This window comes from Hypanus sabinus, chromosome 6 (genome assembly GCF_030144855.1).
Source record: "Hypanus sabinus isolate sHypSab1 chromosome 6, sHypSab1.hap1, whole genome shotgun sequence".
Lineage (NCBI taxonomy): Eukaryota > Metazoa > Chordata > Chondrichthyes > Myliobatiformes > Dasyatidae > Hypanus > Hypanus sabinus.
Genome location: NC_082711.1, coordinates 134,691,066 through 134,705,922, shown reverse-complemented (window position 1 = coordinate 134,705,922; position 14,857 = coordinate 134,691,066). Strand labels below are relative to the sequence as shown.

Here is a 14,857-nt window from a genome sequence, read left to right as displayed (position 1 = left end):
AGCAGTCAAATTATTCCTGTATGAATCTGTAGCCAACTTGTAAAGGGTGGCACAAATACACACATGTGTAAGCTTACCTAAAATATTACTTCCATCTCCCAGTACAGAATCAATCATCATCAAGGCTAGAGTATATTTAGGTTTATTCATAATTGTAGTTATAAAATCTACCTCAGACATTAACAAATTTAGTTTCAATTTACATATAATGGAACTACTGAAGGTATAAATAACTGTATCTTGCCTTATTACAAGTTTTCATGTTGCTGTTTTACAGATGGTATGCCATTTTAAACATAGCACCAGAGAAGGCCATTCAACATCCTGAGCATGTTCTAACATTCAACTAGATCACAGTGAATCTGCACCTTCATTTACATCTCATGCTTTCATAATGCTCAGTGTCTCTGCTAACATAAAATTCTTCAGTTTTATCAAACTTTAGTTTCAACATCTTCATGAAGAACCGAATTCCAGATTTTAATTGTAATATTTGTTAAGAAGTGCCTCCTCAAATTAACTATCAGCTTTAAATGGCAGAGGATTAATTTTGTTGTTCCCTATTGGTGCAAACTCTGCTGCCAAAGGAAATACTTTCTCTCCATCTATCTCATGAAAACATTTGATTACGTTTAACAACTGAATTATGCACACACCTGATTATCACATGAGGATTTACAAGCCTATTCTATGTAATCCCTCATCATAATTTTCATTTTTTAGGCCAGATGTCATTCTAGTCATCTGACTTCAAAATTTGAAGTTCAAAGTAAATTATATTTATTATCAAAGTACACATATGTCATCATATACAACCCTGAAATTTGTTTTCTTGCTGGCATACTCAGTAAATCCAAGAACCATAACAGAATCAAAGAAAGACCGTACCCAACAGGGCAGACAAACCACCATCGTGCAAAAGACAACACACTGTGCAGATACAAAAAAAGGAAATAACAATAATGAATAAATAAACAATAAATATCGGGAACATGAGATGAAAAGTCCTTCAAAGAGAGCCTATAGATTGTGGGAACAGGTCTGTGATGGGACAAGTGAAGTTATCCCCTCTGGTGGTTGTGGTGTAATAACTGATCCTGAACCTGGTGGCATGAGTTGTGAAGGTCCTGTACCATCTTCCCGACTGCAGTAGGGAGAAGAAAGCATGACCTGGGTGCTGGGGGTCCGCGATGATGGATGTTGCTTTCCTGTGACAGCCCACTGTGCAGGTGTGCTCAACGGTGGGCAGGGCTTTACCCATAATAGACCGGGCCCTATCCACTGGTTTTAGTAGGATTTTCTTGATAAGTATTTACAATTTTTCTGCCATTTTGATGAGGATACATGCCCGACACTAATGCAGAGGTGGAGCACTGACGGGCTACTGCAGAGGATCATGCAGAATAAATGGGAAATCCATGTACTTCCTACAATGCATCTGAAACCACATAGTCATTGTATGTAATGTCATCAGAACTACAGAAATCAAAGAGAACTAGAAAGAAAACAAATGAAAAACAACAAACAGAATGCTGTAGGAACTCAACAGGTCAAGCAGGATCTATGAAGAGAAAAGATTTAAGTCAAAGCCTTGAGTTAAGATTCTGCATCAGGACAGAGGGAACAAGAAAGGCTGTCATAGACTGAAGCTGATAGATCACACTGGACAACAAATATTTTGCTTCCTGAATACTTTTGGGTGTACCTTATGGATTTTGGGCAGCTGATCATGAAAATCACCATGAAATTTCTCTATTATGCACCATTTCTTTAAATTGCCGATATCTGTTATTTTAATTCATTAAGAATAATTGCTGCCAAGATTAAGGAAGGCATTTTTGTTGGTCCACAAAACAGGTTATCAATGACAGACAACTCAGAGAACTTCTAGTAGGACTGGAGAAAATTGCATGGGAGGCTTTCAAGCATTTTGTTGAAAACTTTCTTGGCAACAACACAACACCGAACTACGTGCAGCTGGTTGACAACATGCTTCAAGCATACAAAACCATGAAGTGCAACATGTCACTAAAGATTCATTTTCTGCAGTCCCATTTAGACTTCTCCCCAGCAAATCCTGGCGCTGTCAGTGATGAGCATGGTGAGAAGTTTCACCAGGATATTGTGGTCATAAGAAATGATATCAGGGCAAATGGCATCCATCAATCCAGGCTGACTGTTGTTGACATTTAAGCAAGAAGCCTCAGACACTGAGTACAAATGAAAATCATCAACAAAACGGAGATTCAAACTAGAGGACATGATTTGAGAGTTAGGGGGCAGAAGTTTACGGGAAACACGAGGGGGTATTTCTTTACTCAGAGAGTGATAGCTGTTTGGAATGAGCTTCCTGTAGAAGTAGTAGAGGCCAGTTCAGTTGTGTCATTTAAGGTAAAATTGGATAGGTATATGGACAGGAAAGGAGTGGAGGGTTATGGGCTGAGTGCGGGTAGGTGGGACTAGGTGAGATTAAGGGTTCGGCACGGACTAGGAGGGCCAAGATGGCCTGTTTCCGTGCTGTGATTGTTATATGGTTTATAAAACGTTTTTAGCTTAGTTGAACTATTACAGAGCATCAGCATTGTTATGCAATTAACCACATTATATTCAATAAAAGTAAATTTTCTTGTTTCTCCAAATTTCTATGTGTTAAAAGTAGACTGAAAGTATATTTGTGTTCCCCTCAAGCAGTCTATCATAAACAACAAAAGAAACCCAGTTTCTGTGGGACCAGTTGGGAAGGTAATGGAAAGCAGAATGTGGGGGGGGGGGGGTGGTGGCAGGGGATAGATGAATGAACAGAGGGAGAAGGAAACTAAGTGGGTGGGTAGAAGGAATGTGTAGGAGGAGAATACTGGGGGCGGGGGGGGGGTTGTGGTGTCTGAAATTGGAATGTTCCATGTCCATACCAATGGGATGTGAGCTACCCATGTGGAACCTGAAATGTTACAAATCTCCAATTTGCAGTGACCATCTTGAGCTTTTGGTTGCATGCTATTTCCATACCTCCCTTCTGTCCACAGACAAGACAAAATCTGCAGATGCTGGAAAACAACCAAAATCAGGACCTAATTGACTCTTATCCACAGATGCTGGCTGGCCTGCCGAGTTCCTCCAGCATTTTGAGTTTGTTGCTCCTTCTTGTCTGTCCTTGGTCTTTTACATTGCTACAGTGAGGCCAGCTAGTCTCAACACCTCTATCCCATTCCCCTTGCTATTACAATTTACTGCCTATCAGTCCCTGTTAGTCCGAATAAAGGTCTTGGTCCAAAATGATCATAGAAACAGGCCCTTCATTCCAGCTTGTCCAGGCTTATCTGATCTTATCAGGCTATCTGTTTGGTCCCATCTGTCTGCACCTAGGCCACATTCCTCCAAATCCCTCACATCCATATACCTATTCAAACTTCCTTTGAATGTTACAACTGAACCCACATCTACCTCTTACACTTACATCCTCACACCACCCTCCGAGTGAAGAAGTTTCCCATCAGATTCCCCTTGAATATTTCACCTTTCACCCTAAATCTGGGACCTCTGACCCTAGTCTCATCCAAACTAACATGGTCAATTTACACCTTTTGCTTCCACAGATGCAACTTGACCCATTGGGTTCTTCCAGCATTCTGTTTCTTTTTCTGGACGCCAGCATTTTCCAATATAAAACATGTGAAGTTCTCAGCTCAAAATGGCTGTTTGTTATTTTAAATAATTGTTGGCCTGAAGAACTTAAGTTATTTGACCAAGCTATGGGGCAACAGCATCCCCAGTGTCACTGGTTCCTACCATTATTAAAAGATACTAGGTGTGATATTCTCACCAGAAATCTGGGCATCATGAAAGAGGATAAGGTACCAATTTAAACTCAAAATGAAAGCCCAAAAGTAGCATATACAAAAGACAATCAACACAGAGAAATAAGCTGGTGGAACCTGGTTTAGGTGACAATGACATTTTGATGGTTGGCAACAAGATGCCCAATACCTTTGTGTACTGGAATCTTATTGCTCAGTTTAGTATCATTAGTTGGTCAGTTTTAGGTGCCCACGTCAGAACAGGTTCCTGACTGTTTATGAATGTACATTTATTCAACATTATAAACCAGTCATTATAACTGTAGAAATGAAGGGAAAAGATGAGGAAAATTGAGAAGACAAATGTGGAAAATCAAGCTATCTAACTGACACCTGCACCACAGTCCTGTATCATTCCCAAAAGACACCAAGAATCACCCTGGACCCAGAGACAGCATTCAGAATATCTTCATGCACAGGCGGCAGATTATTTGAGAATGCTAAATTCCTTCTAGGATAACTAATGATGATATAAACATACCGCCTTCTTTGCTTGCTCCTGTCTTTGCGTTTGCTTTTAGGGCTTGTAGACCTAAGGATAAAACAAATGAACACAAATAAGGGGAGTACAATGAAGATCCAATATCTAGATTTCCTTAGGAATGCTTTACATTTCAGACTTGATTCAAACTCAATTTCACAATACACATAATTAAAATGTTTTTTTTTCTCAGCAATTAATTCTGCTGCTCATTATAATGAAAGAGGCTAATTTTGATAAACTGTATACTTTGCCACAAAATGCTGATAACATCTGTATCAAGTACTTCCAGGTCATGGGGGAGTTGCTTCCATTAATCAGAAATAAATTTATAATTTCTAGAATATTCTGCAATATTTTTAATTAGATTTGTGACCACCCAATGTGATGAACATTTACTATTCAATTTACCATTATAATTGATCCATTTATGAAAGACATTCTATAAGGCAAGGGTTCCCAACCTTTTTTACGCTATGGACCAATACTGTTAAGGAAGAGATCCGTGGACTCCAAGTTGGGAGCCCCTGTAATAAGGTATATGAATAAATTATTCATGCTTGACATCTGTAAGAAGTATTAACAAGCATAGGTAGAGAAAATGTATAATCCTGTATAATTTGGTGTAATTTATGCTTTTCTTGTAAATGCTGTGTCTCTGACACAACTTCAAGTTTATCATTGCACCTGTGCATACATGTGCCCATGCAAAGGACATTAAACTTGACCTTGACTTTGACTTTGTAGGAACAGTAATAATTCATGCTTGCTAAAGACTTTCAAAACCTAACCTCATGATCCTTCACTCCCTATGAGCCTTTTATGCTTGCTTTCAAAGGAAGAATAAAGCTACGCCTCTGAGGAACCCTGCAACACCCGTTGATCTTGTGATCTATGCCTCGGAGGCCAATGTCAGGCTGTCTTTCAAGGGGGTGAACCCTTGCAAGACGACAGGCCTGGATGGAGTACCTGGTAGGGCTCTGAAAACCTAGGCCAACCAACTGGCGGGGTGTTCAAAGATATTTTCAGTCCCTTCTTGCTACAGTCGGAAGTTCCCACCTGCTTCAAAAGGGTGATCTGCCTTAATCACTATCATCCCGTAGCACTCACATCTGATTTGAGAGGTTGGTTATGGCTAGAATTAACTCCTGTCTCAGCAAAAACCTAGACCTGGACCTACTGCAATTTGCCTATCGGCAGAATAGGTCTACGACAGATGTGATCCCACGTGGCCTTGGATCACCTGGACAATAAAAATACCTACGTCAGGATGCTGTTTATTGACTATAGCTCAGCATTTAACACAATCATTCCTCCAGGCCAGATCAGAATGCTCCAGTACCTAAGCCTCTGTACCTCACTCTGCAACTAGATCCTCCACTTCCTAACCATAAAACCACAGTCTGTGTGGATCGGAAATAACATCCCCACCTCACTGACAATCAACGCTGGTACACCTCAATTACACATGCTTAGCCCACTGCTCTACTCTCTCTACACCCATGACTGTGTGGCTAGGCACAGCTCAAATGCCATCTATAAACTGGCTGATGATACAGCGATTGCAGGCAGAATTTCAGATGGTGACAAGAGGGCATACCGGAACAAGATATATCAGCTAGTTGAGTGGTGTCACAACAACCTTGCACTCAACGTCATTAAGATGAAAGAACTGATTGTGGACAGCAGGAAGTGTATGATAAGGGTATGACACGCAAGTCCGCATAGAGGGATCAGAAGTAGAAAGACTGAGTGCTTTCAAGTTCGTAGGTATCAATATCTCTGAGGATCTAACCGTGTCTCAACATATCAGTGCAGCTAGAAAGAAGCACAGCAGCAGCTATATTTCATCAGTAGTTTGAGGCGGTTTCCGATGTCAGCAATGACACTTGTACATTTCTACAGTGGTACCATGGAGAGCATTCTAACTGCTCAACTGCAAAGGACCAAAATAAGCTGCAGAGATTTGATAACTTAGTCAGTTCCATTATGAGCACTATCCTCTGTCATATCCAGGACATATTCGAAGAGCAATGCCTCGAAAAGGCAGCGTCCCTCATTAAGGGCACCCACCACCCAGGACATGCCTTGTTCTCATTGCTACCATTAGGGAGAAGGTACAGAAGCCTGAAGACACACACTCAATTATTCAGGGACAGCTTCTTCCCCTTTGCCATCCGATTTCTGAAAGGAAATCAAACCTATGAACACTGCCTCACTACTTTTTTTCTGTTTTTGCACTACTTATTTAATTTTAATAGTTTATATATATACTTACTGGTCATTCTCAGATATTTTTCTATTATGTATTGCATTGTACTACTGCTGCAAGACAACAAGTGTCATGACATATAGAGCCTATAAAAAGTATTCACCACCGCCCCCCCCCCCCCCGGAAGTTTTCAAGTTTTATTATTTTACAACATTGACTCACAGTGGATTTAATTTGGCTTTTTTTGACATTGACCAGCAGGAAAACACTTGTGTCAAAGTGAAAACAGATCCCTACAAAGTGATCTAAATTAATTACAAATATAAAACACAAACTAATTAATTGCATAAGTATTTACGCCCCTGAATATGACACACCAAATCATCACTGGTGCAGTCAACTGGTTTTAGAAGTCACATAATTAGTGAAATGGAGATCACTGTGTGCTGCCAAGGCACTTTAATTGATTGCAGTGAAAGTACACCTGTCTCTGGAAGGTTAAACTGCTGGTGAGTCAGTATTCTGACAAAAACTACACCATAGAGACAAAAAAAAACACTCCAAGCAACTCCGCAAAAAAGATTATTGAAAAGCACAGGTCAGGTGATGGTTACAAGGAAATTTCCAAGTCACTGAATATCTCTTGGAGTACAGGTAAGTCAATTATCAAGAAATGGAAAGAATATGACACAGCTGTAAATCTACCAAGAGCAGACCATCCTCAAAAACTGAGTGATCATGCAAGAAGGGGACTCGTAAGGGAGTCCTTACCAGGAGACCTATGTCAATTCTAGAGGAGTTACCAGATTCAATGTTTGAGATGGGAGAGACTGTGCATACAACAACTGTTGCCCGGGTGCTTCACCAGTCACAGCTTTATGGGAGAGGGGCAAAGAGGAAGTCACTATTGAAAAAAACTCACATGAAATTTTAGCTAGAGTTTGCCAGAAGGCATGTGGGGGACTCTAAAGTCAGCTGGAAATAGGTTCTGTGGTCTGATGAAACCAAATATTGAGCTTTTATGGCCATCAAACAAATGCCACACATCATCAAAAGCATCATGCTGTGGGGATGCTTCACTGCAGAAGGCCCTGGAAGACTTGTGAAGGTAGAGAGTAAAATGAATGTAGCAAAACACAGGGAAATCCTGGAGGAAAGCCTGATGCGGTCTGCAAGAGAACTTGGAAGAAGATGTATTTTCCAGCAAGGCAACAACCCTAATCATAAAGCCAAAGCTACACAGAGATGGCTTAAAAACAACAAAGTTAATGTCCTGGAGTGGCCAAATCAGAGTCCAGACCTCAATCCAATTGAGAATTTGTGGTTGGAATTGAAAAGGGCTGTTCACTCAAGATCCCCATGCAATCTGACAGAGCTTGAGCAGTTTTGTAAAGAAGAATGTGGCAAAAATTGCAGTGTCCAGATGTGCAAAGCTGTTAAAGACCTTCCATACAGACTCAAGGCTGTAATTGCTGCCAAAGGCACATCTACTAAATACTGACTTGAAGAGGATGAATACTTATGCAATCAATAATTTTGTATTTTATATTCATAATTAATTTAGATCACTTTGTAGAGACCTGTTTTCATTTTGGCAAAAAAGAGTAAGCGTCTTTTTCTGATGATCAGAGTCAAATTAAATTCACTGTGATTCAATGTTGTAAAACAAAATACGAAAACTTCCAAGGGGGATGAATACTTCTTTATTGGCACCATATGCCATTGAAGTTAAACCTGCTTCTGATTCTGAGAATGTTAGCATTGGTTTTGCACAGAGAAGTATTAAAATGAAATATTTCTGTAGTTCTGTAAATCACAGGTCAAATTTATTGGTTATGTCACCTCATCCTGAACTACACTAATGCTTTGAAAATCAAATCAACATTGAGATCAAATAGGAAGAAATTAATCATTTAAGAAAGGTGACTAGAATCAGACCCTTTCAACATTGTTTTACGGCAGGTAACTAAGTTTGAAAAATTTGCTTGAATTCTTGGAAGAGGTGAACCTGCAAGTGTAATGTATTTAGACTTCCAAGGCATTTGACTAAGTGGCACATAAAAGCTGGTGCATAAATGATAAGTCCATGGTATCTGATGGAGTGGCTCATGGGAAACAGAGTTAGAATAAATGGGTCCACTGAAGGCTGGAAGTAGGTAACTAGTGGGTTAGTTCATGGCCGGTGTTTGTTCTCTCTTCATACTAATTATCCAGAGAAAGGAACAGTGTGTAAGGTTTCCAAATCTGCATATATGTTACAAAAATGGACAAAGATCATGTTGTGAGAAGGACACAGTAATTCTGTTGTGGATATAGAAAGATAAAGTGGGCAAAAGAGTGGTAAATGAAGTTTCAATAAATCAAAAGGTAAATTATTATCTAAATGGAGATAGAGCGAAATACCAAGGGATATAGGTGTCTGGAAGACTGGTTCAACAAATTGCCAAGAAAGCAAACAACATTTTGCTCTTCATTGTTAAGGGGTTGTTGTTTTAGAAACAGGGAGGGTTTGATGCACTTGTACAGGATGTTATTGAGGACACATCTGCAATTCTGGGCACTGCTTTGGTCTCCTTACCTTAATATATAGTTTCAGGGGAGGCGATTCACAAGGCTAGTTCTTGGGTTGAGAGGATTGTTTGGGCATGTAGATTTGTTTTAGAGCTTATAAGAGTTTAGATCTTATTCAAACATATAAGATTGTAAAATGGCTTGACAGGGTAGATGTTTCACAAATGGGAGAGTCAAAGGACTTAACTACAAGTAAGAAGCTGGTCATTTAGAACTAAGGAGTGTAGACATTTCATTTAGCAGAGGGTGATACCACTGGAATTATCTGCCTCAGCAGGCAGTGCAAGTTGGATCATTATTGGAGGTGATTAAATATTTGATAAATCAAGAAACAGAGGGATAAGGAGAAATGGCACAGAAGAGGAAGCCACAATACAGCAGCCATAAGCATACTAAATGTGGAGGCTTTAAGGGTGAGGTAGCTTACTCCTGCTCCTATTTTATTCTGTTCTTCTATAAAAGCTCTGATGACCAATTTTCATATTATTTGCTAGATAACACACATGACGATCCTCTTCATATTTAGTTATTATCTTCTGCTGGTTTTGAAAACTTGTTCCCTGCACTACTGTGCCACTAATCTTTACAACATTGTTTACAAATTGAGGAGGAGTTGGGTCAAGTGACAGCTGAGTAAGATGCACCCTCTCCAGAGGCATGAATCCACCTCCATCAAACAGAAAGTCACATCTGAATGACGTTTATCGTGTGTGTATGTGCATTTCCTGTTTGACCGTTTCCCTTTCTGTCACAGTGGGGTTCGTGGGGTGGGCCACAAGCTTCATGCATAGTGGCTGCAGGGACTGGGTGGGAAGTTGCCCTGAAAGAGGCAAGTGATAGCAGTCGGCTTCATGTTTTCTAAAGACTGAGCAGCTGGAAAATGCTCCGAGTGGGATGTCAGATTGGGAGGGGAAGAGGAAGATGAAGTGATTGAAGGAAGGAGATGAGTGAAGGGGTAGGAATCGAAGTCCCTGATATGCTGCTATAAACAGGGCTTCCATTGTCCCTTTAGCTCTCTTACTTGTGCTCATGACAACAGACTCGGCATGACCTGAAATTAACTACCAATTATTTTTTTCCAGTTGGGTTGACTGATGGATAAACATTGAGCAAAACAATTAAAAACACATCAGTTCCAAAGGAAGAGAATAGACTCTAAATATGAACATCAGTGAAATTCCCAAACATTTCTTTACTACTGCTGCTCTCTACTACAACCAAAGCAATCTCAGAGTAGTTAAGAGTAGTGATCAGAGGAGTAATTTGAGCAGCATCATGAGACAGAGGGTGAACAGTATATTGTACATCACGACGTTGAGCGCGAAAGCCCATGATCGATTCCATTGCTTCTCCCCAACTGAGGCATTGATCAAGGTTAAAGTCGACGAGGGTGAGAGCGGAGAACTGGCGGGTGATTGGCGCCATCTGCCTGTGTCTGATTGGTCTTCCTCTCCCTATCGCTAGGTGCTATCAAAGGGAAGTGCAGAGTTCCATTCTGCAAGGTTTGATCGGCACAGCTGTGGCCTCAGTTTAGGGGACTTTGAGGCGCATGGTGCATGTGCTTCTGGATCCTCATTACTTTTTTTGCTGTTCTTGAGTGGTTTGATCGGAGTGATCTATATGGACAAGGGTGCTTCAGCAAAGAATGGCTCTGCATGCAGCCTGCAGTGGTCTAGCAGCACAGTGCTGAACAGAACTAAATGGAAAGCTACTGGACTCCTGGCTTGACGTTGATATTCTGTGTTTCTCATTTGCTTTTTGCCATTTGCGCAGTTTGTTCTTTTTTCTGCGCGGTGAGTATTTGATGTTTTATGTTCTATTTTTTTCTCAAATGGGTTGCATGATGTTACCTTGTTTCATGGCTGTCTGAAGGAGGACAAATCTCAGAGTTGTATTTTGTATACAAGCTTTGAACCTTGGAATGTGACAAAGAGTGCATTATGGTACATTGTTTGTTATGTAATGTTGCTTATTAACTAATTTCAAAGCAACAAAATTTGATCAGTGTAATACAAATGCCTGTAGTATCCTTTGTTATTGTATAGTATACTCACACAAAGAAAGGAATTTTTATTTGTGTAAATAAAGTAGTAGATACACAGCATTCCATAATATTTCGCAAGTAGGCTTAATGAAAATGTTTGCTAAGCCAGTAAGGAAAATGTGAATTTGTGTTGAAACTACCAATAAAAAAGGCTTTGAAGAGATACTTAAGAAGATATTGAAGATGCGTAGTTAAAGTAGATTAGGTATTGAGTTCCAAATAAAATGAAAGTAGTCTGGTGACAAAAAAGAATGAGACAGGAGACTGGGGAGGGCCTTCTGATAAAAAGGATTGTACTAAATCAGAATCAGATGATAGGTCCTCTCTGTCTGTTCTAAGATCTCCTAATATTTCTTAATGTGGCCAAGTGTCAAAGTTTAATAATACATCCGTGAAAAGTTTTGTGTAAAAGACAATTTGTAAATAAACTTTAGGCTGTGAGATTTTGTCTAGTGCACTTCTTGTCAGTGATATTGCCAACTGATTTTATCCATAAATTGTGTTTGTGATCACTTCAATGTGGTGAGCAGCACATCTGATCGCAATCCATATTCCCATACCTGATGTTTTCTTGCTATCAAATTTCTACAGAATGATGCCATTCTTATCTAATAAACACCCATACAGACACAAACTGGAGCTCAAAGCACCATTTATTGTGGAACAGTGTCAAGAGATCTAGAAGCATAGCATATTACTTTCATGCTTGACTCCTGATTTGAAGAGACCTTCTGCTGATACGGGAGATCTTCCAGGTCAATAATAAAACTGTGGATTGCTCTGATGTTGTTATCCTTGTGAGTGGAGCTACTCATTCGGTAGTTGCCTCAGTGGTACCAACACTGTTCACGGTAGTAATGGAAAAGTTATGGATAAAGGTGGTCCTCAAGTTAAGGTCTTGTTTTGGGGAAGTCTGACTTCAATGGCGAAATGGCATCAGATTGCCATTTCGTGTCCTCCATTTCTCCCTCTCCAGCATCATTTTCCAGGGTCTGGTATCCATTCTCACCTCTCTCTTACTTGTTTCCTTATATCTAAAAAAAAACATTTGGTATCCTCTTTTATATTACTGGCTAGCTTTCCTTCATATTCCATCTTTTCTCTCCTTATTACTTTTAGTTGCCTTCTGTCGATCTTATGTCCCGTCTTGCTTAGGATTTGATTTCACTTTTTACCAGAAGGGCCATCCCATCCCCTCTGCCTACTTGGCTGTCCTTTTGATACAATGTGTATCCTTGGATGTTAAGCACCCAACTATGATCTTTTAGTCATGACTCAGCAATGCCCACAATTTTATGCCTGCCAGTTTCTAACTGCACTACAAGATCATCTACCTTATTAAATATGTTGCTTTCATTCAAATATAATGCCTTGTTCTGTATTCATCACCTTTTCCAACTTTGTTCCCAAGTTACCAGAAGTTAACTTCTAAACTTTTTGTCTTTCTATTTATTTTAGAAACTTTTGTAACCTCTTCTGCACTCTCCTTCTCTTTTACTTTATCCTCATTTTTCCAAACTGTTGAACTGCTGAACCTACTATTTAGTTTAAAGCCACATTTCAACTCATCCCTCTGACTGCCATTATACCCTGTCAATTGCCTCTCCTTCCCCACGGTTTCACTACACACTGCATTTATTTGTATACTATCTATCCCATCCTCTGCTTTATCACTTTGGTTCCCATCTCCCTGTTAATTTAGTTTAAACCCTCCCCCACAGCTCTAGCAAACCTGCCTGCAAGGATATCGTCCCACCTTGAGTTCAGGTATAACCCATCCTTTTTGTACAGGACATACCTTCCCCAGAAGGTGTCACAATGATCTAGATATCTGAAATCCTGCCCCCTGCACCAATTCCTCAGCCATGGATTCATCTGCCAAATCATCCTATTCTCACCCTTACTGGCGAGAGCAAGTGCATCTAGAAATATAGCAAGAGCAAGACGGTAGCTAGGGAAAGAGAGGGCTAGAGACCAAAGTTGTAGTCCAGGTATGATGATGTGGGTGAGCTTCTAAATGAATATGTTCCATCTGTATTGGAGAAGGACTTGGAACACAGTGAGTTCAGCAACAGGTATATGGATAATCTGGAGCAGACCAGGATCAAAAAGCAGGACGTGTCAGATGTCAATGGACACAAAAGGGTTGATCAGGCCTGATGAGCTCTGTTGTACACTTAATGTTTAGTAATGTTTGAATAATCTTGTGTATATATTGGTTGATTAAGAATTTTTGTTCATTTAAATAATTCATTATGGATTACATGCATAAACACAGGAGTTGCATACATTATCACGTGACATTGCAATACGTGCATTCCTTGCTTAAAATAAACCCGAAGTTAGACCCACATTTCGGACTCCCATGTCTCCCCTTGAATTAGTTTGATGTTTTGAAGTTACAAAACATTACAAGATCTATTTAAGATTGCCAGAGAGAAGATAGCTAAGGGACCCGACAGAGATTTTTACAGCTTCATTAACCACGGGTCAAATGTCAGAAGACTAATATATTAATTTATATATTTATATATAAATATATATCTTTATATTAATCTATATATATATATAAAGCTATTGATGTTCTTTATTTAAGAAGGATAGCAGGGGTGAACTAAGTAACTACAGGGCTATAAATTATGTCAGTGGTCTGGGTAGGATTTGCGTACAACTGGAAAGACAGGAGCTGATCAAGAACAGTTAACATAGCTTTGTGCAAAGGAAATATTGCTTCTTTTTGAAGAGATAATTCTGAAGATTTTTTTAAGGCAGGGCTTTAGACGTTGTCTAAATGGACATTGGAAAGGCATTTGATGAGGTCCCACATGGTAAGCAGATTAGAAGTTTAAAGCACACAGGATCTAATACAAACTGGGTAATTGCATCCAAATTTGGCTCGGTGGTAGAATGCAGAGGTTAATAGGGGAAGAATGTTTTTCAGATCACAAGTCTATGACCACTGGTCCACCGCACACATCAGTGCTAGGACCTTGGTTGTCTGTCATATATAATAGTTGATAAATAATAATATGATATATAATAATTTAAGGTCTTTGAAGCTGTGGATGTTGGAGGAATCATTAATAAGTTTGCAGACAACATGAAAGTTGGTGGTGTGAATACTGAGGAAGTTTGTCTACTGCAACAGCAAAATATAGATCAGATGGGTGAAGCACCGGCATTTGGAATTTAATCTGGATAAGAGTGAGGAGATACATTTTGGGAAGTTAGGTAAGGGTAGAACATAGACACCGAATGGTAAAGTAAGGAATATTAATGAACAGGTGGACTTTGGAGTTAAGGTCCAAAGTTCCGTGGAAGTAATAGGTGGTGAGGAAAGCAAATGGCATGTTTGTTTTCATAGGTTGGGACAGTATGCTGCAACTTGCTGTTGACCACACTTCTGCCCACCATACTATATGAAAGACACAGTATAGGTGACAACGCTGACACCTAGATTGGACCCCTTTAATTGGATTAGATATTAATGGTGGCATGAGAGTGGTGTGAGAGAGAACTAGGTGTGTGGATTGTGTAACTGTGTGCATGTATTGGTGTTTACACGTGTATGTGTGCCTGAGTCTAAATTACATGTGACTCTGCTCCATTGAAGCTAGCTGGTGGTGTAGTGGCATCTGCACTGAATTTCGAGGCGAGTGGTTCTGTGTTTGAATTTGGCCTCCTCCATGGATGCT

General features: G+C 39.8%; 1 protein-coding gene across 1 annotated transcript in view; it reads right to left on the bottom strand.

The window, feature by feature from the left end:
* LOC132395196 (serine/arginine repetitive matrix protein 3-like) overlaps positions 1-14,857 on the bottom strand; it is a 314,865-nt gene that overhangs the window by 41,532 nt on the left and 258,476 nt on the right. The window contains exon 5 of the mRNA XM_059971486.1: positions 4,336-4,386. Coding sequence (XP_059827469.1) covers positions 4,336-4,386 — 51 coding nt within the window. The remainder of the gene's footprint in view (positions 1-4,335; positions 4,387-14,857) is intronic.